The following is a 22,057-nucleotide window of genomic DNA, read 5'->3' on the forward strand; positions in this document are numbered from 1 at the left end:
AAATGAGACTGGGGATCAAATTTATTGCGCGAAAAAGCTGCATATTAAGGTGAGAAAAATATATCATTCATCCGAGCGAGTGATAAATATCAAATAAGAAATTTAAAAAATACAAAAAAAGAATAATACAAAATATATATTTATTATGTTACATGGCAATCCTTCCAAGGATTAGAGACTATTTCCTTGAATGAAATCGGTATTTTGGTATTGAGGGTAAAAAAAAAAAAAAAAACCAAAGGGGGTCTTGAAAAAAAAATCATGTGAGTATATATATTTCACAACCACAGGGGTTTTTTACAAGAAATTTAAGATGAGGGTAGTTAGAAAACGATTTCTCTGTTGCATAATCAAAATAATAAAATTGAAAACAAAATAATTTAGCATAACATTTATTGATATTAATAAAAGAAAAAAATATAAAAAATAATTAAATTTTCAATCAAACTTTATGTTCGTCTATACTGCGATAATTTTTATTAGGATTATTTTTTGTTTTTTTTTTAAATATAATAATAATAAAAGAAAGAAATTAAAAAATATTTTTTTTAATCGACGCAAATCCGTTACTGGGCATATATAGTGTGGTTAAGGTTTCAAGTTAACTACACGTTCAATCGTCGATTTTGTTAAGTCCCCTTTTTCTTTCAACTCGTGTCTCAATCTGGACGCCCTCATCATGTTTTAATTTCACGGTTGGTCCTCCATCCTTCGTGGTCCATTTCTTTTTCTCCTCGCGGCCTCAATATCCCCACCACTTGATAAAGGTATACTGATCATAATGGGCTGGGCCCAAAAACTCCCACTACTATTAAACGCGTCAATCGGGCCCTCTTTACCTCTCTCTCTTTCTCTCTCACTCTGATATATACTGAGCAATGGTATATATTTGTGAGGAGTTGTTTATTTTGTTGATAACAAGTGGGGGGTATATGTGAGCAAGGAAGATGGAGTCAAACTGTAGTTAAGGTGTAAGAGTGCAGACAGTATACGCGTGGTAAGCACGAGTATATAACGCGAGTATCGCGCGAATATGCCGCAGGCTACCTGGATCATTGGATCAGTGGATTCGTCGAACAACAACAACAACAAAAACAAGAATAAAAATATCTTGTTCAAGTGGGGGTAGATGACCAAGAGCAACCAAGAGCTCACTGTACATAAATATATGTATGAAGATGCTTCGTGGGAATTTATCTTGTCCCCTCGGCGCTTCTTCGTTTTCTTATTCTTTAAACTTCTTGCTTGCAACCTTGCTTTGATTTTTAACTGCGCGCAAGTTAAGGTGAAGAAACAACGTTAAAAAAAAAAAATGCTACGAGAATTTAAGGGCTTGAAGTTTTTTGTTGTTGTGAATTATTATAACTGAAGTTGAATTTTTTTTTGCTTTGCTTTTACTAGTATTTATACTGGATATTTTTTTGATGATTAAATTTTGTTGGTTTTGCAATTGTTTTTAAAATTATTTTTAAAGATGTTTCAATTGATTTTTGAGAATATTTATAGTAGAGTTATGATAAATATTGTTATAAATCAATAATGACCGTGTATTATTTGATTTTAAAATGAAGATTTTACGCTACCTATCGGCAACGCTTGGCAATAGCGCCATTTTAATTCGCTTTAATTCAACATGGTGGATTAAAATACCAAAATTATTATAACTTAAGGTGGCGCTCAAAGCTTGAGCGTAAATTATTATTATATATTTTTTTTTTATTTTCCAATTTGCCTAAACTGCTTTAAAATATCATTCAACAATTATAAGTTATCCTTACAAAGTATTTAAATTTCCGCAATTAATTAATAAAAATTAATTAAAATAAAAAAATAATTTTTTTCAAATAAAAAAAAAAAAAAACAAAATTTCTATCAATCGTTAGAATGGCGCTCTTATTTATCAACGGTTGAACAGCTACCATCTATAAATTTCAACCAACATGGCGTCTTGTCTCAAACGCGCGGCAATTTCAAAAACCATAAATCAAAACAAAGTAGACAAAGAAAAAAATCAAGAAAATCATCAGCTGAGAGTTGGCTAACTTGCTCCGTGATATCAATCCTAATAATAATAAAAAAATAAATAATAAAATGGCTGTTGTTATGTGTTTTTTATATAAACATATGTAAAAAAAAAAAGCCTTGAAAAAAAAAAAGAGACAGTATTATAAATCAGCTGATTTCAATCAATGGGAACGTCCAATAGCCTGAAAATATGGAAAGACATTTGTGTTATCATAAAGTGTATTTAGACAAATAATTTTAATCTAATAAAAAACAACAATAAACATTGGAGGGGTTAAAATATATACTTGTTAAAAAGAAAAAGTGCAATTACATTTTGTGCAATTTAACATCTGAAAATAACATAAAACAGCTGGAACACCGTTAACATTGTATTGAGTCGTCATTAAAGTTTGTATTTTTTTTTTTTTTTTTTATTTATGTTTAGTATATCATTGTTCCAACAGCACTGGCACGTGCATCTTAATAATTATTTTTTTTCATACAATGAAATATACCTATCAACAAAATATTTACCTTTTTTTTTTGAAAATTAATTTGTGATTATTTATATTTAAAAAAGCATCAAACGTAGTTTTCATCAACAGTGAATACAATAACAAAAAAAAAATAAAAAAAGAGAATATATTTACATGAAAAAAGAAGTGAAAAAAAAACAAATTAATATTAAATGTCCAAGACAAAGGATTGTTGATCAAGTAAATAAATAATTAAATGAAAATAAATAATTAGAAATGTCGTGGCTCGTTTGTTTTCCCTGGTCGGAGGGAATTAAAAAAAGAGCATGTAGATATTTACTCCAACGTTATCTTGGACAATTTTTGGAAGAAAAATTAACACTTGATCAACTCACTGTTGATCTTTACAATGGAACTGGTCGTGTTACAAATGTTAGCCTTGATGTTCAGGTAATTAAATTTTCTACAATAATATAAACAACAAAAGAATCGAAAAAAAAAAAATAAATTATTACGTCTTTTATTTATTATTTAAAAAAGTAATGAGTAATGTATTTTTTTTTTCTAATTTACATATTTTAGCATAGAAACAATACTTGTTATTAATGATTGAATATATTTATTTTGATATGTAAAAATAGGCACTCAATGAAATGGGTGAACAACAACATTTACCACTTGAATTTGTTGATGGTTTTATATCTGAAATGTCAGTTAGTATACCATGGTCAGCATTATTAAGTGAAGCAAGTTATGTTGAGGTAAAAGGACTTAAATTAACAGTACAACCAAGACAAAGAAGTGAAGCTGGTACATCAATGTTTGAATCAATGTGGAGCTCAATGACATCTAGCATGCAACTTGCACAAGAATGTCTACAACAAGATGCTAATAATGCTGGTAATTCACAGCCACTTGAAGGAGTTGAATTATTTGCACAAACAATTGATTCAAGTAAGAATTAATTCAAAAATATATTTATAATAAATTTTAGCTCAATGTCAATAGCAACAATGATTAATTAATTTATTTTTTTTTGTTAATGTTACAGTACTGTGTCGAGTTAAAGTGAGATTTTTAGACACAGTTATTCGTCTTGAGCATGTACCACTTGATTCGAAAACAGGTGTTGCTCTAGAAATGTGTATTAAAAATTTAGAATATTCAGATGAAGCTGGTTCAGATCCAACAAATGTTAATATTGATGGCAATAAACCAACAAAAGGATATGTTATATCAGCATTTACAACAAAAAAATTTTATCTCGAAGGTGTTACATTTAATACTGATGAATTTCCATCACGTGCACGTACATTTTCACGTAGTGTTATGACAATGAGTAGATCATCATCAACACCAGATTTAAAAAACAATGATAATAATCAATCATCATCATCACCATCATCACCCGGGGATGGTAATAATAAAAGCAATAATATATTTAATAATATATTTCAATCAAATCCAATAATATGTGGTAAACTAACTGGACGTCAAGAGTTAAGATTAAAATTAAAACAAGGTGAAGGTATACTTGGTCCAAAAGTCGAGCTAGAAATGACATTTGGATCATTTATATTATTTCTAAGTCCAAGACAAGTACATGTATTGATTGAACTATGTCATGGTTTATCATCACCAGATATTGAAGATATGAGTAATGTACCACCACGTACATGTCATGAAAAACCAATGGCAAGTTGTGATTTTAGTCGTGTTGAACGTGAATTAATACAACAATTAAATAATGATAATAAAAATTCTAAAACACAAGATTTACGTAATACACAAGGTTGGTCAACAGCATCATTTGATGATTCAGATAATGAAGAAGAATTTTTACCAATGCGTTTACCTGGTACTATGTCAGATTCAATGAGTACAAATAATATTAGTATGGATGGTTCAGCAAGTAGTATAAGTTCAAAATCATCAATAACAACAACAGCAACATCAACAACAACTGGACCAATTGGTACATCAACAAAAACAACAAATTTTAATAAAAAATTAAATAAAAAATATCGTCAAAATATTGATAATGATCCAACAACTGAAACATCACAATTTCACATACGTGTATCATCAATTGCAATAATTCTATTACATGAAGATGTACTAACAACTGATATTGAATCATATGGTTTAACAGTAACAAGTACAAAACAAATGAAAATAATATCAAATAATTTTTTTAATAACATTGGTATATTTGATGGTGATGGTTGTACACTATCAAATGCATGTAAATTAAGTCACATACGTTTACTAGCAGCACCATTAATTATTGAAGGTAGTGAAAAAACAACTCAACATATATCATCAATAAATGGTACATTAACAATTGCTAATTTTGAAATAACAGAGTGTTTAATTGATGCAAGTACAGATGATAATGATGATAATATTAAAATTGAATATATAAATTTAATAAAATTTAAAAAATTAAATGAAAATCCATGTTTAAAAAATAAAATTGATTTTTTTATGAGATTTAAATATACAGAAAAAGCAATAAAACATGGACAAATGACAAAATTTACACATCCACGAACAGATATTGATATTAAAATTGAAGAATGTATTAGTGAATTTGATATAACAATAATTGATAGAATATCAGCCTTGTTAAATGCCCAAAAAATATGTGTTAGTAATAATTATAGTGGAATAAAAGATACATGGAATCAACAAACTGTATTTTATCAAGCAGTTGATACACAAATATTATCTGATTCACGTATTGATATTAAAATAAATGGTAATAAATTGTTAATAAATGTTAGATTTCCAATACCAGATTTACGTCCATTACATGATATGAATCGTTCACCATGGTGGACACGTACTGTACGTAATGATTTTATAACATTAACAATGCATGATATACAAATAAATACAATAATTGAAAGTCGTTCAAGTTATAAATCAAAACATGATATACAATGTCGTCAATTATTATTAACATACAATGAATTGGACAATGATATACCAATTGAAATTGGTAAATCACAAGTTGATGAAAAACAAGATTATTCATCAATAAATAATAACAGTAATAATAGTAATGAATGTTTTAATTGGCCAAGAATGTCAATAGTAATATATCCTCAACATTTTGGTGGACCACTTGAGGATAGTTCAGAGGATGAGCCTGGTTCAAGTTTAGATGATACATTAAATAATCCAAGACATCAACCATCACCATTTAGTTCAAAACGTGTTATTCATGAATCAGATACACCACATTGTGAAACACAATCACAAACAAATAATAAAAATAAACAAAATACAAGCAATGAACAAGAACATCATCGTGAAGGTGAAGAACTTGTTATACCAGGTAATCGTCAAGAAATGACTGAATTTATTGATGACAGTACACACAGTGCTAAAATACAAATTGATATTAATTTACCATGTTTATCAATACAAATACCATCAAAACATGTTTATGAACAATTATATAATCGTATTAATACTGATTTATTTTTATGGGAACCATCAGCACCACATACTAAGTATAATCAAACAAATGATATTTATAATAATTATGATTTATCAACAACACTATTACAAGAATCAATATATCCAAAATTTAGTATGTGTAAAAGTGGTATACATTGTGGTGATTCAGATATTGATTCAGATGATAATGATGATGATGATGATAATGCAACAAGTGGTATTGGAAATAGTGGTATTTATCATTCAACTGGTGATAAAAGTTTTCATTATCAAATGTCATCATCTACAAATAAAAAAAAGTTATATAATAATACAAATAATATAAATAAAAATGGACAAAGTAAAATGTCATTAACAATAAATATTGGACAAGGTATATTAAGTTTATATACACCAGTACGTGATTGTATGTCAAATGTTATACCTGGACAACAAGGTGAATTAATATTTAAAATTGATGATGGTACAATATTTATTATAAATTCATATAAAGGTGATACAAATTTGGGTTATATATGTACAATGATTAAAACATTATCATTAAATCATTGTGGTTTAACAACAATACCATCACAAATACCACCATTAAGATCAATAAATAGTGTTACACCACGTTATTGTAAAAAATTAATTTATCAATGTGATAATAATGTACTTGATGCTATTGGTGGTAATCCAGATAATGATATGTTATCAATTGCAATTAAAATACAATCATCACATCAAACACATAATATTAAAACATTTAAAATTGCAATTGGTATTAAAAATTCATCTCTACGTCATCGTATGACAACATCACAAACATCATGGTTTACACAATTAACTGATTGTCTTGATGTTATTGATCATCCAATTGCTGGTTATTCACCACCAGGTATATTAACAACATTACATTTACATTTATGGAATTGTTATGTTGATTATCGTCCAATATATTTACCACTACGTACAATAATAACAATTGGTAGTTTTAGTGTATCAAGTAATATTGCTGCTAAAACAAATACATCAACATTACGTTTTATTGCTGAAGATATTGGACTATTATTGAGTGATAAAATTGGCAATAATATTGATATTAAAAATGATTATATATGTGTTATGGATTTGGGATTATTTGAATTATCATTAAGGCTAAATGATAAAATGTATGGTGGTACACCGAGAATTGATTTACGTGCTAGTAATAATATACTTAATATTAGAACATGCTCGGATTCTGGACGTGCGTTGACACAATTATTAACGTATTTTGCAAATGATGGGGATTTAATAACAAATACAACAAGTACTGATAGCATTGCAATACCAAATTCTGGTGATGATGAAAGTTTACTTGGTGATGATAGTATCAATACATTAAGTAAAAGTCAAGAAGAAAGAGTCAATTGTTTAATGGAAGAAGCTATGGAAGATACTATAAATAAAAAAGATATACAATTAAATATTGATAAACAAAATATTATAATTAATGATGAAGAAGAAAAAGTTGAAGTATTTTTCTTTCCTGATGAATCAAATCCATTAATTAAAGATAAAAAAACGGAAAAAAATGAAAATAAACATCATTATAATGATAATGTTAATGTTGATGTTAATGTTGGTGCTAATGTTGATGTTGATGTTGATGAAGATGATGATGGCAAATTAAGAATTAGTAATAATAAAAAATTAAAATGTTCAATACCGCAGAAAATAAATGAATCAGATGATACTGATGAAGATTTTTGTATTCTTGGTGAAGAAGCTGGTGCTGGAATAATGCCACGACATGGTGTACCAGAAATACGTTGGTTATCACAAGATTATTTACGTGTTATTGATAATCATTTTTCTGTACCATTTGGTAAAACAGATTTATTAAAAGCTCCTAAAAATTATCCACCAGCAATTTTACGTTATACATTATGTGAAATGACATTAATTTGGCATATGTATGGTGGTAAAGATTTTGATAATAAAAAAACAACAATAAATCAACAACAACATAAAAAAAAACACGTTACAATTGATGAACAAAATAAAATTGATAATAATAATGCAACATTTAAAGGAAAAAATAAGTCAAGTGTTGGTTTTAGTAAGTTAAATCCAAATGAAGTACGTTTTGGTAATTTTATAAATTCATCAAATAATAAAATTAAATCACCACGTGATTGGTATGCCATTGGTGGTCCAGGACGTCAGCATGATGTATTGATGGAATTACAATTAAATAAAGTAAAATTTCAACATGAAACATATCCAGATAATACACCAGAAGCATCACGACAAGTATTGTTAATAAGTGAAATTGAAATACGTGATAGACTAGCATCATCACATATTAATAAATTTTTATATCAATATAGTAGTGAAGCAAGACCACGTCAAACACATGCAAATATGTTTGCAATGAAAGCCGTACATATTAGACCAGATCAAAAATTAAATACCCAAGAATGTTGTTTAAAGCTGAGTCTATTACCATTACGTCTTAACATTGATCAAGATAGTTTATTATTTTTAATTGATTTTTTTAATGAATTAGCTGGTAATTTAAAAAATATATCAAATGATAATATAACAAATATAACAAATAACATACAATCATCATCACCAGCATCAAAACAAGGCACACCAACACATCATCCACCAGTTATGAGTGTTAATGATAATGATGATAATAATAATAATAATTCTAGTAATACAAATGATGATTCATTTAATAATTCAACAACAAGTATGAATGATAATGATATTGTTAATCAAAATTTATTAATATTATTAGAGGATGAATTAACAATAAAAGAAAATAAAATTAAAATTAAAACAACATGTGGACAACAAGATGACAGTCAACCAATATATTTTAGAAGTGTTATATTTTCACCAGAGGTATTGGTTAGATTAGATTATCATGGTAAACGTGTTGATTTATCACATGGTCCATTAGCTGGTTTATTAATGGGTTTAGGACAATTAAATTGTTCAGAATTGAGATTAAAAAGACTTACACATCGTCATGGTTTACTTGGTTTTGATAAATTAATGGCATTTATGCTATCTGAATGGTTACAAGATATTAAAAAAAATCAATTACCAAGTCTTCTTGGTGGTGTTGGACCAATGCATTCATTGGTACAATTGTGTTAGTATTTTATTTTATTATTATTACATAAATTATTTAATTAATTAATATTTATTTATGATTTTTTTATTGTTTAATTTAATATAGTTCAGGGAATTCGTGATTTATTTTGGATGCCAATTGAACAATATCAAAAAGATGGTAGAATTGTACGTGGTTTACAACGTGGTGCAAATAGTTTTACAACATCAACAGCAATGGCAGCATTAGAATTAACATCAAGAATTGTACATGCAATTCAAACAACTGCTGAAACAGCATATGATATGGTTAGTCCTGGTCCAAGTGTAAGAAGAAAAAATAAAGGACAAAAAGGTAGAAGAAAACGTTACAGTCAACCATTGGATATTCGTGAAGGAATGGCCAATGCCTATATGCTAGTCAAAGAAGTAAATACAAAAATTTTATCATTAGCTTTATTATATTTATTAAAAGCTCTATCAATAAATTAATAAATAATTATTTTTTTTTAATAATTAGGGTTTAGGTGAAACAGCAAATCAATTGGTACGAGTTGCAAGTGAAGAACATGAACAAAAAGGTGTTAGTGGTGCTGTTGGTGGTGTATTACGTCAAATACCACCAACAGTTGTTAAACCAATAATTCTTGCAACAGAAGCTACGAGTAATGTACTTGGTGGTATGAGATCACAATTGGTGCCGGATGCTAGACGTGAAGCTGCCCAAAAATGGCGACAAGATCCACGTGATGTCAACTAGTGACAATGTTAATATTAATCACTTAAATTTACATTTAAAAAATACATATTAATTATAACAAAAAAAAGAAATAATTATCCCAGTTATTTAAGTCGTTATAATTACAAAGAAAAATTAATTACTTATGGGATTTTAAATGATTTTTTTCCCAGTGAAAAATAAAAAATTATCTTGCGCAAAAGCTAAACACACAAATTATTATATTATTATTAATAAAACGAATGAATATTGTTAATTAAATATTTAAATTATCGATAAAAAAATTAACGTTAATTTTTCGAATACAAAATTTTTGTTCATAACGAGTTCGATTCTTTCATAAATATTTTTCATACAAAAATACAAAGAAAAAAATACAAATAAATTACTAATTGGCGTGATTTTAATGTCAGTATAATTTACATGCCATAATTTACACTTAATTATAATTAATTAATAATTATAAATGATGAAAGAAAAAAAAAAAAAACATTTAAAAATAAAAATTCAATCTGGTGCAGCTGTGGAACTATCGGTTTTAATAACTAGATAATATATATAAAATATTTTTTCAGTTAATATGTAAAAATTTGTTGATAAAAAAAATTTAAATTAATTTAAGTCATTAATTATTTACAATATTGAAATAATTTAATTAAAGTACTAAAAAATGGCAATGAAAAAAATTTTTTTTTTTTTTTAAATTACAAAATACGACAAATTAATTAATTAAATTAAATTAAAACACATGATAGTTAAGACAAGGTAAGACTCATCAATCGTAAATGTATTTTTGTTTAATTGATGGTTTTTTTTTTACCAGTGATAATTGTAATTAAAAAATGAAAATTTTTTTATTATTAATAAAAAATATAATAAATCATGTTATTAAAAATTGTTTTGATTTTTAATTTTCCAATTAAAATATTTGTTTTAAAATTATGCAAATTATAAAAATCAAAAATTAATTAATTAATCAATTAAAAACCATAATTTTTGTATTTTTATTTTTATTTTTTTACAACAATTTACTGCAAAAAGAAATTTTTTTAATTTGTAAAAAGTAAACCAAAAAAATTTTGTTACAGTCAACATTCAATCACGCAAAGCTAATTAATTTATTATTATTATTATTGATAATAATTAATTATATATCAATAACGTAACAATTGATGGAAAACACAATTAAAAAAAGACAATTTTTTATCAAACTCGATTTGAAAATTTAATTATAATAAAAACCTGTTTCAATTAATTGAAATTATAGCTGCTGCAGCTATTTCTCTTATTATAATCTCAATTTTTTTTATTTTTTTTTTTTTAATAGAGTTTAAATTGAATAATTTTAATAATATAAAAGTGAATCAAACTAAAAAGATTTAATAAAAAAAATACAAAAAAACAACTTCTTTTAATGGGTAAGTTGAGCTGCTGTTGCAGCTACTTTTTTTTATTTAACTTTCATTTATTTAAAAATTTATTTGTAGTTGAACTGCAGGTGATACATCAACCCTAATGCAGAAATCTCTCAGAGTGATAACAAAAAAAATTATTCATCATCATGTCAACTGACAAATCTATAAAATCTTTGATATTTTTTTTTTTTTTCCAACTGGAACAACCAATTTTTTATCTGCTTCAGCTTGACATTTAAGTTTTTCATCTTTTTTTTTTTTTTCTTTTAATTTTTTGTAATGATTCAAGTATAATGTTTTAACTTCATAGTTGGGTATTTTTAGTGTATACATATGTGTTTCGCTATCATAATCTATTATTGTTAAATACCCTGTTTGAAACAATATAGATTTGGAAGTTATGTGCTCGTATTCTGTGTCAAAATTTAAGTCTATACAACAAGCTGAAAATATTGGATCTTGAAAAGCACATGATACACTTTCAACATCATTTAATGTTAATTCTTCATACTGTTCAAGACACTTTCCATCCCAATAAGGTTTAATGCAGTTATTACTGAAACATTGTATTATTGACCATGGATTGTATACTTTTTTTTCACTATTGTCACTAAATTTAAAGCCATTATAATAATATTTCAACTTGACATAATTATAATATTATTTATTATATTATCATATCTATTTTTACTATTTTCTAAACTTATTCTTCAAACTACTCATATATTTCATCTTATTATGTGTTTATCATTCTTAGAACATCATGTAAATTTGTATCTATTATACATACTTATCAGATTTCATTATTTTATATACAATTATACATTATCACATATTATCGATGCATTTCAGTAATCTTATCTTCAAAAACTTCAGTCAGCTCTGATTTTGTGAAGCCACAAATGGCACTTACGTCTCCATATAGTGTGGCATCGAATAAATTATGAGCTGGAGAAAAAATATCTGCCAATCCAAATCTTGAGGAACCAGTTACCAATACCATTGCCTTACCTTTTAAATTACAAAAAAAATGACGCATAATACGAATTATTTTATTTTTATTTTGACAATTATTTAATGGTGCTTGGTACTCATCAATGAGTACTACTGCTCTAGATTCATAGCCATTTTTTAGATTGGCAACACCTTCTCGCATATCATGCATAAGTGACATTATGCCAACAGATTCTCTATGTTTAATATTATATTTTTTACAATTTTCCTTCATTTGATTTAATAAAGCCAATTCAAATTGTTCTTCTGATTCATTATTTAGTTTTGAAAAATCAAATTTAAAAACTGCATACTTTTTCCATTCATATGTTGGTGATTGTCCAATAGCAGTGTTTTTAAATAATTGTTTATTTTTTTTTCCTTCACATATTTCAGAAATGGTATCCAGCATCAGTGACTTTCCAAAATGTTTTGGTCGTATTATAAAATAACCAAGGTATCCTTCAATCATTTCTTGGAAATATTTTGTTTTATCCACATAGTATCCACTCTCAATGACCTGTTTAATTTTACTGGCTCCAATTAATTTATCAAACTAAAATATAAATTTAATAAGTTATTATTTAATATAGATATAATATAAAATTAAATAAATCTCAAATAATAATAATTATTATTACTATTGTTAACTTACATTTTTTTCCAAAGTACTTGACTCATAGATTGGCTTGGTTTCAAATTCGTCAGCAATCTATTGATTCAAATTAATAGGTTGTATATCATTCATTATATTAGTATATGTTAATTGTTATAAAATAGAGGTATAGTGTATACATGTATATATAAACTTACTCGGTCATTATGAAAATCTCTAGTAGTTCTATAGATAAATTTATTAAATTGAGTATCCATTACTTTCGCTATGAAAAAAAAATGAAAAGTTAATTAATTAAGAAATTTATTTATTTATGATAAAAAATTAAGTACCTGGGAGTTTTTTTTTCGATAGGAAACAAAAATTAGTAAGACCTAACTTTTTGTTTGAAACAAATGTTGTGATTCGACACGAGGTTGATGTAATTTTGAACATAACTGTCTGCAACCGATTCTTTTTTGGAGTAAATTTTAGTAGATTCCTAGAGTGTCTTCTGTCGAAATCAGTAAATCATGGTTATAATTAAAAAATAACTTAATTATCAGTAAAATATATCAAATATTTTTTTTTTAACCTACAAATCTACCTCTCACTCTCTCTCTCTTTTTATCACTTGTATTGGGCTCAAGAAGACTAGAGAACAGAAGACCGAAGTCCGAATTTTTTTGAATTAAATAAAATTAATATCCTTCTAAATAATCAACAAAATTCCAGGTTATATATTAAGAAAACAACAATAAATATTCAATCATAACTTCTCTAACATCTCATTCATTTGTACGTAATTGACATTAATTCATCAGATAACAAACAATATATTGTTATAACAAAAAGCAACAAAAAGATAAATAACAAATGTTATCTTGTTATGAGGATTCTACTTTACCGATAAAATGCTATGTAAATGATTTTTTTATCAGACAGAGGTCATTGCGATTACCTCAATCTTGCTGGATTTTTTTTTTAAATCGCCATGACAATGACTCTTGTTGACCACCCACTTTGTACAAATAATAAATAACATCAATTTAATGAAAAGCTTATCAGTGATAAAAACACGATAAATATAATTCTTATCGTAAACAAAATAAAGCATGTATAAAGACTAATTAAATTGTCATTGTAAAGGGTTATATTAGATAAAATCAAAAAGGGGTAAATAACAATGGCGTCAATTGAGGAAGATGATGAATCTTATCAGCCTGAATCCTCGGATTATAAATTAAATGAATTTGATGATAGCTTAATTACAAAAGCAAACCTAAAAATTCAAATTCAACATGAAAGATTACAACAAATGGATAAAGAACTTGGTTTAATAAAATTATCATGGCCAACAAATGGATCTTACGATCCAGGATCATCGATTCAGCTACCATCAACCTATCAATCAAACAATGAAAAAGAAAAATTATTATTATGGTATGCTGAAAATTTTCGTAAACAATATAAAATTATTCATCCTCAACGTAAACCAATTGTTCTTGCTGTTGAAAACGAGTGCAACATTCAGGTGAGTTGCAATAATTTTAATAAAAAAATTTGTTATAAATCTCTGAAATTAATTCAGTAAATTAATTAGATATTCATTTACATTAATTATATATTTATTTTAAATTAATTAAGCATAAAAGGATTTAATAAACACAACAAATGAATTTTTTTTTTTATTTTTTATTTATTTTTTAATCACTCAAAAAGAAAATTTTTCAAGGACAAGTAAATTTTTTTTTTTTTCTTTTAATTTCATATTTTTTTTTTTTTTTTACAGGAATGTATTTAATCTTTATACAAATGTGCAATTTATTTGGGGTATCATTTTAATTTAACCAAAATAATTGCATTAATCAAAATGATTTTTTTTTTATTTTATAATTCACTTGGTACATTCAATCAAGTTTTTGAAATCCTTGCATCATTTAAATTCTAAATAATAAAAATAAACATCACTATACATTTATTTATGCTTGGTGAGTTTTTTTTTTTTTTTGACATCATTTAATGTACTACACAATTTAAAACAGTTTAATAGTCAATTAACAATTTTTTTCTCTTCGAAATAGTTGAATGATTTTTTTTTTTTTTCTTTTTTCGTTAACACTATGCGAATACAGTTTCTTTTTTTATTATTTACAAACGTTATTACGTCGCTTTGGTTTTAACTATAAACTGTTAAATACAATTTTTTAATTCATTAATAATTCATTAAATTACTTATCATGTAACTAAAAAATAATACAAAAAACAAAAAAAAAAAATAGTTAAATGTTGAATTTAAGGATCGACCTTGTGATAATGATAATTTTTTTTTTCAACATCGACTTTTCATTGATTCATCAACTTAAATTAATTAGGAACAATAATTAGTTAAATTTTTTCTTTTTAAACATTCGAAAATATATTTACATGTAAATCATTATTATTTTCTAATCGAAATAATAATTTTTTATAAGTTTAATTTGTCGAGCTGGTCAATCAAATAATACATTTAGCTAATTACTTGACATTGATAATTTTATGTAATTATTCTTCATGTCTTTTTTTAATTTTACCTATTTGTTTTTAGAAATTTGTATCAACGAGTATTAGACCAAGTACACTGCCATATCCGGAATTCCAAACTTGGCATGGTTCTGCAAAATTTGTCAGCGATTATGTTACATACGAGCCAATGAGGAGACCCCTTTCATTGGTAAGTTTTCATATTCTTAATCTAATTATTTTCTAATAATATCTCACAACAATTGAGACTTGTTATCCATCAACCCATTACTTCTCTTTCAAATAATAAATACAAAAAAAAAATGATCAAAGCTCGAAACAATTTTTTTTTCTGATTATTTTAATTTTTTTTTTTTCTATCAACTATTGATATGAAGCTTCGCACTGGTTAACTGATCGATTGACTTCAAATGATAATTATTATTATTGTTATTATTTACGACTATTATGACTATTATTTTTTTTAATTATTACAATTATTTTTTTTTTTTATTTTTTTTATTATTTTTTGTTGAAACATTTGGTCATGTACAATCGCCTGGATGACAACCAGAACGAAAATTGATGAAAAAAAAAAAATAACAATTTTCCATCTATTGATTATCGATTGAAAATTAAATGCAATTTTTTTTTTTTTTTTCAACTATTAATCTCTACATTGAAGTATGACTTTTTTTTTTTTTTTTTTACAACTTAAAATTCAACTAGATAATAATTTTTTATACACAAATTTGGTATATTATTTTTTTTATATACAAAATGACACGAGAATTTTAAGTAAAAAAAAAAAAAAAACGAAATAATTTAATAATATTTTTAAATAAATTATTCATGATAAAATTAAAAAAAAAAAAAAAACTAATTAATTTACTTTCGTCTTTGTTTCAAATGAGTTGGTTTTTTTTTACCTGTTTTTAAATTATCCAATAAATATTTTAATTGAATTATTTGTAATCTACTAACTGCTGGATCACTACACTTGTTGAGCCATTTGAAAAATTTTTCACCATGTTCAATAGCTTCTTCACTGCTAATAACTGATGTTGTTGTTGATGTTGTTGTTGTTGATTGTACTGATGATGAAGAAGATGATGTTGCTGTTAATGGTAATGCTGCTGTTTGTGGTGCACCAATACCAGCATCATTTACAACTTGACTATCATCAATAAATACATCAAACACACCATTCATCAGCTTTTTAACACTGTCATTGTTGTTGGTATTATTGTTGTTGCTATTATTATTACATAATACACTGTCAAGTAATGCACGTGTTTTACTTGGTGATTTTTTACCATTCATCAATTGTTGTTGTGACTGTTGAGCCTGCTGAGACTGTTGTTGTTGTTGTTGTTGATCAACTGGCATTGTTGAACCCTGTCCTTGCTTGTACCATTGCCAAAACCATGAAGCATAAACTCCATCTTGTTGATTAAAATTTGCTGCACCTTTTTGTGATGACAACCAAAGCCATAATGCTTCATCAATTTTTTTATTATTATTCAATGATGGTATTTGTGCACTGCTATTATTTTTTTTAACATCACGATGTTGATTGTTTTGTTGATGATAATTTTGGCTACTTATACTACTATTGTTGTTGCTATTATAAAGATAATTCATACTATTGTTGTTGTTGTTATTATTATAACTATGAATATTATTATTTTGTAAATGATTATGATGAGTTTGTAAATCACTTGTTTTTCTTGGTGATGCTGGATCAGGTGTTAGTGGTATTTCAGCAGCTGGTGGTGAACTTTTACGTGTGTATGATTGTGTTGGTGTTATTGCTGATGTACTATGACGTTTGTTGTTGTTGTTGTTGTTGATGTTATTACTACTACTATTGATATGATGATTATTGTTGGTATTATTAATGTGATTATTATTGATGTTAATATTAACATTTGATTTGGTATATTGTAAACCATTTTCAACAAGACCAACAGTACTTGAATGTGGCATAGCAGCTGGTAAATTTAATAAACTTTTAGCTAATGGTCCAACATTATTACCACCTAATAAACCCAAATGTTGTAATAATAATGCATTATTTTCTGGTCTCATTGCAGCCATACTAGTCATTAATGATAAATAATCAATTTTTGATGGATCAGATAAACGTGTTAATTCATTTTCTAAATTTTCATTTGTATAATAACCAGTTGTTGATGTTGTTGAATGTATTGATGATGATGTATCAATTTTTAAACGTTTTGATGATTGTCCTTCATCTTCACTTGAATGATTACCATGTAATGATGTATTTATTAATAAATTATTATTATTATTAATAATACCAGATGATGATAATGGTGAATGTGCTTCATTGCTATCTGGTGTTGATGAATTTCTAGCCATACTACGTATTTTATGTTCTGATTTACACCAACCACGTAATGTTGATTCTGGTACACTTAAATCACGTGCAACTGATGCTTTACTTTCACCCTCATGTACACGTCTTATTGCACTTATTTTTTCAATTGCTGTTAACGAACGCAATGGTCGTTTACCAGCACGTCCTGTTTCACCACGCATTTTTGTATATTTTAGTGTTAAATTTTGAGGATCGTTATAGTCGTCCTCCGACGTATTGATATACCCACGTAAATCTATTTTGATTTTTTTATTACAACTATTGTCTCAATTAATTTTATGTTTAATAACAATAACTGAGTTGTTGTTTGTTGTTGTTGTTCTTCTTGTTATCAAATAAATTATTAATTTGATATATCAATTATCAAGGAGAGACAAGGGTAGTAGTCGTCGTAGTAATAGCAATGATAATAATAAAAAAAAAACAGTTAAAATCCTCGTGTTTATGATAACTGGAGCACCGAAAGTGAGTGTATACAAACTCGATGATGGTAACAAAGTGGGTTGAGAATCGTTGGTATAGCACATGCGCTCAGAAATAATAAAGTGACTTTTTTATGAATGAAACACAACTCCCACCACAAAAATTTATTTTCATCTCTTTCTTTCTTTATGGATGGTTTGAGGGGGAGTAAAATATTTTATACTCAACGAGAATAAAAATTTTATTTAAACTTTTACACACTCGGGGTTTTACCCTCACAACGTTCAAACGATTTTAATTTTAAATTTAATTTTTTTTCGAAATTTTTGGCTTTTTTAAATCAAAGCTATCCAGAAATTTAATGATTATTTTTTTTATTTTTGATTAATTGTTTTTTAGCGATATCACTCACAAACACATTTATTTTTTTTTGTTGAAATATAATTCACAAATAATACTCCGAAAACACCACGTCAAATGATTTTTAATTTATTTTTTTCTTTTTCAAATGGTCACTAAAAATCTTTGGCACTGTCTTTTCACTTTGAAGTTTTAAACACAATGGAATGCGTGTTACGCAGATAAATAATTCTCTTTTTTTTTTTTTTTTTGAAAATAAAAATAAAATAAAAATTGTATATTACGTATTTTTAAATGTTTAATTTTAAATTATTTATATCGCAATTAAATATAAAATAATAATTAATTTAAAATTGTTTATTTAATTTATATTTTTAAAATATAATAAACACTTGCACAAACTGTATTTTTTTCAAAAAGATTTAGAGTGTAGCTTATCGGAGCCCACGTAGCTTCACAGTATGGTGGTTCGACCTCGACTGAGGCTTTGCCAATGTTGCTGGTTGCAAGTTTTAAGAGAGTCGTCGCGGTCACGTTTGTAGTCGTCTCTCTATCTCTCTCTTTCTCTCACTCAAAATTTTAAAAATTCCATTTGTCTCTCTCCTCTGTATTTTATATTTTTTTTTTCTTTAAATATACAACCACACATTCGATGCTTTTGTATTGGCAAATCACGGTGACAAAATGTTTTTCTTATTTTCCTCAAAAATTTTACAAATCTTAATCTCTATTTTAACATTTTCTATTTTAAAATGACCATTTCATTGCTTGAATATAATCTTAAATAATACACAAATAATTTCAATGAATTATTGCAAATATTTGGCAGAAAAAAAATGATTAATTAATTTTTTTTTACAACGATGTATACGCGATGGATCGCAACGCTCAACTGTGCCAGTACAGCCGGCGTCCACCGGCTTTCCGCGGACTCGCGATGCCGTCTTCGTTGTCGTTGTCGTCGTCTCATAGCATCATCTCACTCTTACCAATACAACTTCATGTATTTCTGTCCCTTACAAGCTAGCAATATGACCAAACACCGCGGTGGTCGAACATCCAAAGTGAAGCAAAGAGAGGGAGAATCAACTCACTCGTTGGTGCTTCCTCTAAACTGCCCACACCCAGTATAGTACCATCTTTCTCATTTGCTATTCTCCTTTCTTCTCACCCCTCTTTTTCTCTTCCCTTTATTCTATACCGCGAAAATGTTCCAATGCTTCTCCCTTTGCGCGTTTCTAACCCTCATACAATTCCCCCTCTCCCCCCTCCTTTTTAAGTCCCTGATGGTTTTAGTTGCTTTTTCCTTAGACCCTTGCATGTCTCTCATCTCATCCCCCTCTTCTCCCTCGCTTTTCTGCGTCACCTTATATTTAACTTTTTTCTAATCAAAATTGACCGCTGGCTATATGGAAATACAAACGAACCAACACTAATTTGCAAAATAATATTAGAGAAAAATAATCAATTTTTGCTCATTTAAATGTGTGTTTTGTAATTTAATGAAAAATAAATTTATCTAATTATTATTATGATGATAATTATACAATAATTAATAAAAATTATTTTAGAATATTTATAATTAATTATTATTTTAAATTATTTTTTTTTTATTTTTGTACTTTGTTAGGGGAAATAATTATTATTAATTTGTGAATAAATAATTTTTATTTTTTATTTTCATCCTGTTGCACGTGCTTTATAAATAAAAGCATGAAAATGATCGAGTTGTAGCAAGTAGTTTATTATACGAGGGTGGATAAACTGGTGCTTTAAAAAGTGGCAAAATTTTTTGTCTTTTTTTTTCATAGCGTAAAGACCCGGATGAAATAAATATATATATTTTAAATAAAAAAAAAAAAATTATGATTAAAGAATGAGATAAAAGGGGAATGATAAATAATTACGTATTTTTGATAAACAGTAGTTAATAGTATTTAAAAAGTCAAATTAAGTAATTAATTATTTGATGAAATAAAAAATTGATTAAAATTTTTTTTTCATTTTGATTAATTATAGAAATTTTTTGTGAATGAAATTGAAAAGTAAAAGTATGTGTAGATAAGTTTTATATATGTATTTTTTTTTTTTTTTTTTTATACATGTATAGTTACAGTGCAATGATCCATTCAATGTAACAGTTATCTCATTCATATCTCGACAAACGGTACAGGATTATCCAACTTTCTAGATGAAGAAAAGAGACACATTGCTAAGTTTATATATATATGAACGGGTTACTTTTTAAACTACATATTTCTTCAATTCAATTCTCATTGCCCTTTTTTTTCTCTCTCTCTTTCTTTTTCTCTCTTATGATTCATCTCATTTTTTTTTCATCATTGTGCTTTTTCCCGTTTCAACCTTCAAAAGTTATACGGGCATACTGGTCATCCTTCTTCTTTTCACTTTTGTCTACTTTTTTTTTTATCCCCTCGTTTTTATTATCATTTTTTTTATTTTTCATTTCAAGATCAAGGTTAAACTCGCAATATATCTCGTAAAACTATGAAAATTTAAAGTTTAAAAGAAATTTATTTTGATTTTTTTTTTTTTTTATTTTAGCAAAGAAAATCTATTGACTTTTTACTTGATAGTTACGGAAAGGAAAAGTACTGACCAAAAAAAAAAAAAAAAAAAGGATTAACCTGATGCTCACAGTTGGGTGTAACAAAACTCAACGTGTTATCATTTTCTTTATTCAATTTCCCCTCTGAAAAAACGTCAAAAGAATTTTAACTTTGTCTACTTGCACGTTGCCACTCCCATTTTTTTCAAAACTGAATCTGAATTTGCCTAGGTCCTTTTTATTCCCAAGATGATGAAACTTTGGCAGAATATTGTTTACTGGATTATCTCGGTATAGTTAATTTTCAAAAATTTTAATTTATTCGCATTATCAAAAAAACCGGCGGTTCTTCAGTTGTTGTATGTCAAATATAATTGTTAATTTTTAACATTTGCTTAGGCTTCGCTTAAACTTTATCTTTGCCCTTCTTCTATTCTTCTATTCGGCTTCTTTTACTTATCGGTGCTCACAATGACTATCCGATGTAAACTTGTAAGCCCTAGTTGCACACATTACCAATAGGTTAGTGTTTCGCCGAAATCGAAGACACGGCAACTCTATTCGGCACGTTCAAAAAATAATTTTTCATTTTAAAAAATTAATCCCCGCTGACCAATATTTACCTTTAATCAATGGAAAACAAACTATGAAATTTATAAATCATAAAAAAAAATTAATAAACATCTGTAGACACTTTTCTGGTGGAAATATTTTTTTGGCTTTCTCCTTCATGCATGCCGGAGAAATTTCTCCGACAAATCGACAATGGGTCAAAAACGGAGAAATGCCAGAGAAATATTTCCGCGAGGATTTATTAAAAAATTAAATTTTAAATAGTACACAATAACATGATATACAACACATTGAAAACAATAAAATTTGAATAAAATATATTTATGAATTTGAATTGTTTCTAAAAGGGTCGATCGAGTAAATAGATATGTGTAAAACGTTTGAGGTATCCCACAGGTATATATAGCCGTTGGATCATAATTAATTTGCACCTGGCACAA

The 22,057-nt window shown here is 26.7% G+C and overlaps 4 protein-coding genes across 4 annotated transcripts; 2 read left to right on the forward strand and 2 right to left on the reverse strand.

Moving 5' to 3' along the window:
- Positions 1-2,109: 2,109 nt before the first annotated feature.
- LOC122855794 (autophagy-related protein 2 homolog B) lies at positions 2,110-10,468 on the forward strand. Its single transcript, XM_044157420.1, has 5 exons — positions 2,110-2,933; positions 3,125-3,437; positions 3,535-9,084; positions 9,172-9,473; positions 9,565-10,468. Exons 1-5 carry the CDS (start codon positions 2,760-2,762, stop codon positions 9,802-9,804), a joined length of 6,579 nt encoding a protein of 2,192 aa, XP_044013355.1. The 5' UTR covers positions 2,110-2,759; the 3' UTR covers positions 9,805-10,468.
- Positions 10,469-12,033: 1,565 nt separating this feature from the next.
- LOC122854069 (uncharacterized protein in vnfD 5'region-like) lies at positions 12,034-13,390 on the reverse strand. The gene is made up of 5 exons (XM_044154483.1): positions 13,386-13,390; positions 13,140-13,300; positions 13,005-13,072; positions 12,847-12,903; positions 12,034-12,747 (listed from the first exon to the last, which is right to left on the reverse strand). Exons 2-5 carry the CDS (start codon positions 13,240-13,242, stop codon positions 12,034-12,036), a joined length of 942 nt encoding a protein of 313 aa, XP_044010418.1. The 5' UTR covers positions 13,243-13,300; positions 13,386-13,390.
- A 582-nt stretch (positions 13,391-13,972) lies between these two features.
- Positions 13,973-15,858, forward strand: LOC122855798 (dynein regulatory complex subunit 7-like). The gene is made up of 2 exons (XM_044157425.1): positions 13,973-14,320; positions 15,374-15,858. The coding sequence occupies exons 1-2, from the start codon at positions 13,973-13,975 to the stop codon at positions 15,533-15,535; spliced, it is 510 nt and encodes a 169-aa protein (XP_044013360.1). The 3' UTR covers positions 15,536-15,858.
- Positions 15,496-19,686, reverse strand: LOC122855795 (SUN domain-containing protein 2-like). Its single transcript, XM_044157422.1, has one exon. It carries the CDS (start codon positions 17,851-17,853, stop codon positions 16,177-16,179), a length of 1,677 nt encoding a protein of 558 aa, XP_044013357.1. The 5' UTR covers positions 17,854-19,686; the 3' UTR covers positions 15,496-16,176.
- Between the last annotated feature and the right edge of the window lie 2,371 nt (positions 19,687-22,057).

This window comes from Aphidius gifuensis, linkage group LG4 (assembly GCF_014905175.1).
Source record: "Aphidius gifuensis isolate YNYX2018 linkage group LG4, ASM1490517v1, whole genome shotgun sequence".
NCBI lineage: Eukaryota > Metazoa > Arthropoda > Insecta > Hymenoptera > Braconidae > Aphidius > Aphidius gifuensis.

Excerpts from the sequence above, each read along its gene's own strand:
- LOC122855798 (XM_044157425.1), top strand. The coding sequence starts at position 13,973 with ATGGCGTCAATTGAGGAAGATGATGAATCTTATCAGCCTGAATCCTCG. Across the intron at positions 14,321-15,373 it reads AAAACGAGTGCAACATTCAG|AAATTTGTATCAACGAGTAT; the intron begins GTGAGTTGCAAT and ends ATTTGTTTTTAG.
- LOC122855794 (XM_044157420.1), top strand. The coding sequence starts at position 2,760 with ATGTCGTGGCTCGTTTGTTTTCCCTGGTCGGAGGGAATTAAAAAAAGA. Across the intron at positions 3,438-3,534 it reads TGCACAAACAATTGATTCAA|TACTGTGTCGAGTTAAAGTG; the intron begins GTAAGAATTAAT and ends TTAATGTTACAG. Across the intron at positions 9,474-9,564 it reads CCTATATGCTAGTCAAAGAA|GGTTTAGGTGAAACAGCAAA; the intron begins GTAAATACAAAA and ends TTTAATAATTAG.
- LOC122854069 (XM_044154483.1), bottom strand. The coding sequence starts at position 13,242 with ATGTTCAAAATTACATCAACCTCGTGTCGAATCACAACATTTGTTTCA. Across the intron at positions 12,904-13,004 it reads GAGATTTTCATAATGACCGA|ATTGCTGACGAATTTGAAAC; the intron begins GTAAGTTTATAT and ends TTGAATCAATAG. Across the intron at positions 12,748-12,846 it reads CAAGTACTTTGGAAAAAAAT|TTTGATAAATTAATTGGAGC; the intron begins GTAAGTTAACAA and ends TTTATATTTTAG.
- LOC122855795 (XM_044157422.1), bottom strand. The coding sequence starts at position 17,853 with ATGCGTGGTGAAACAGGACGTGCTGGTAAACGACCATTGCGTTCGTTA.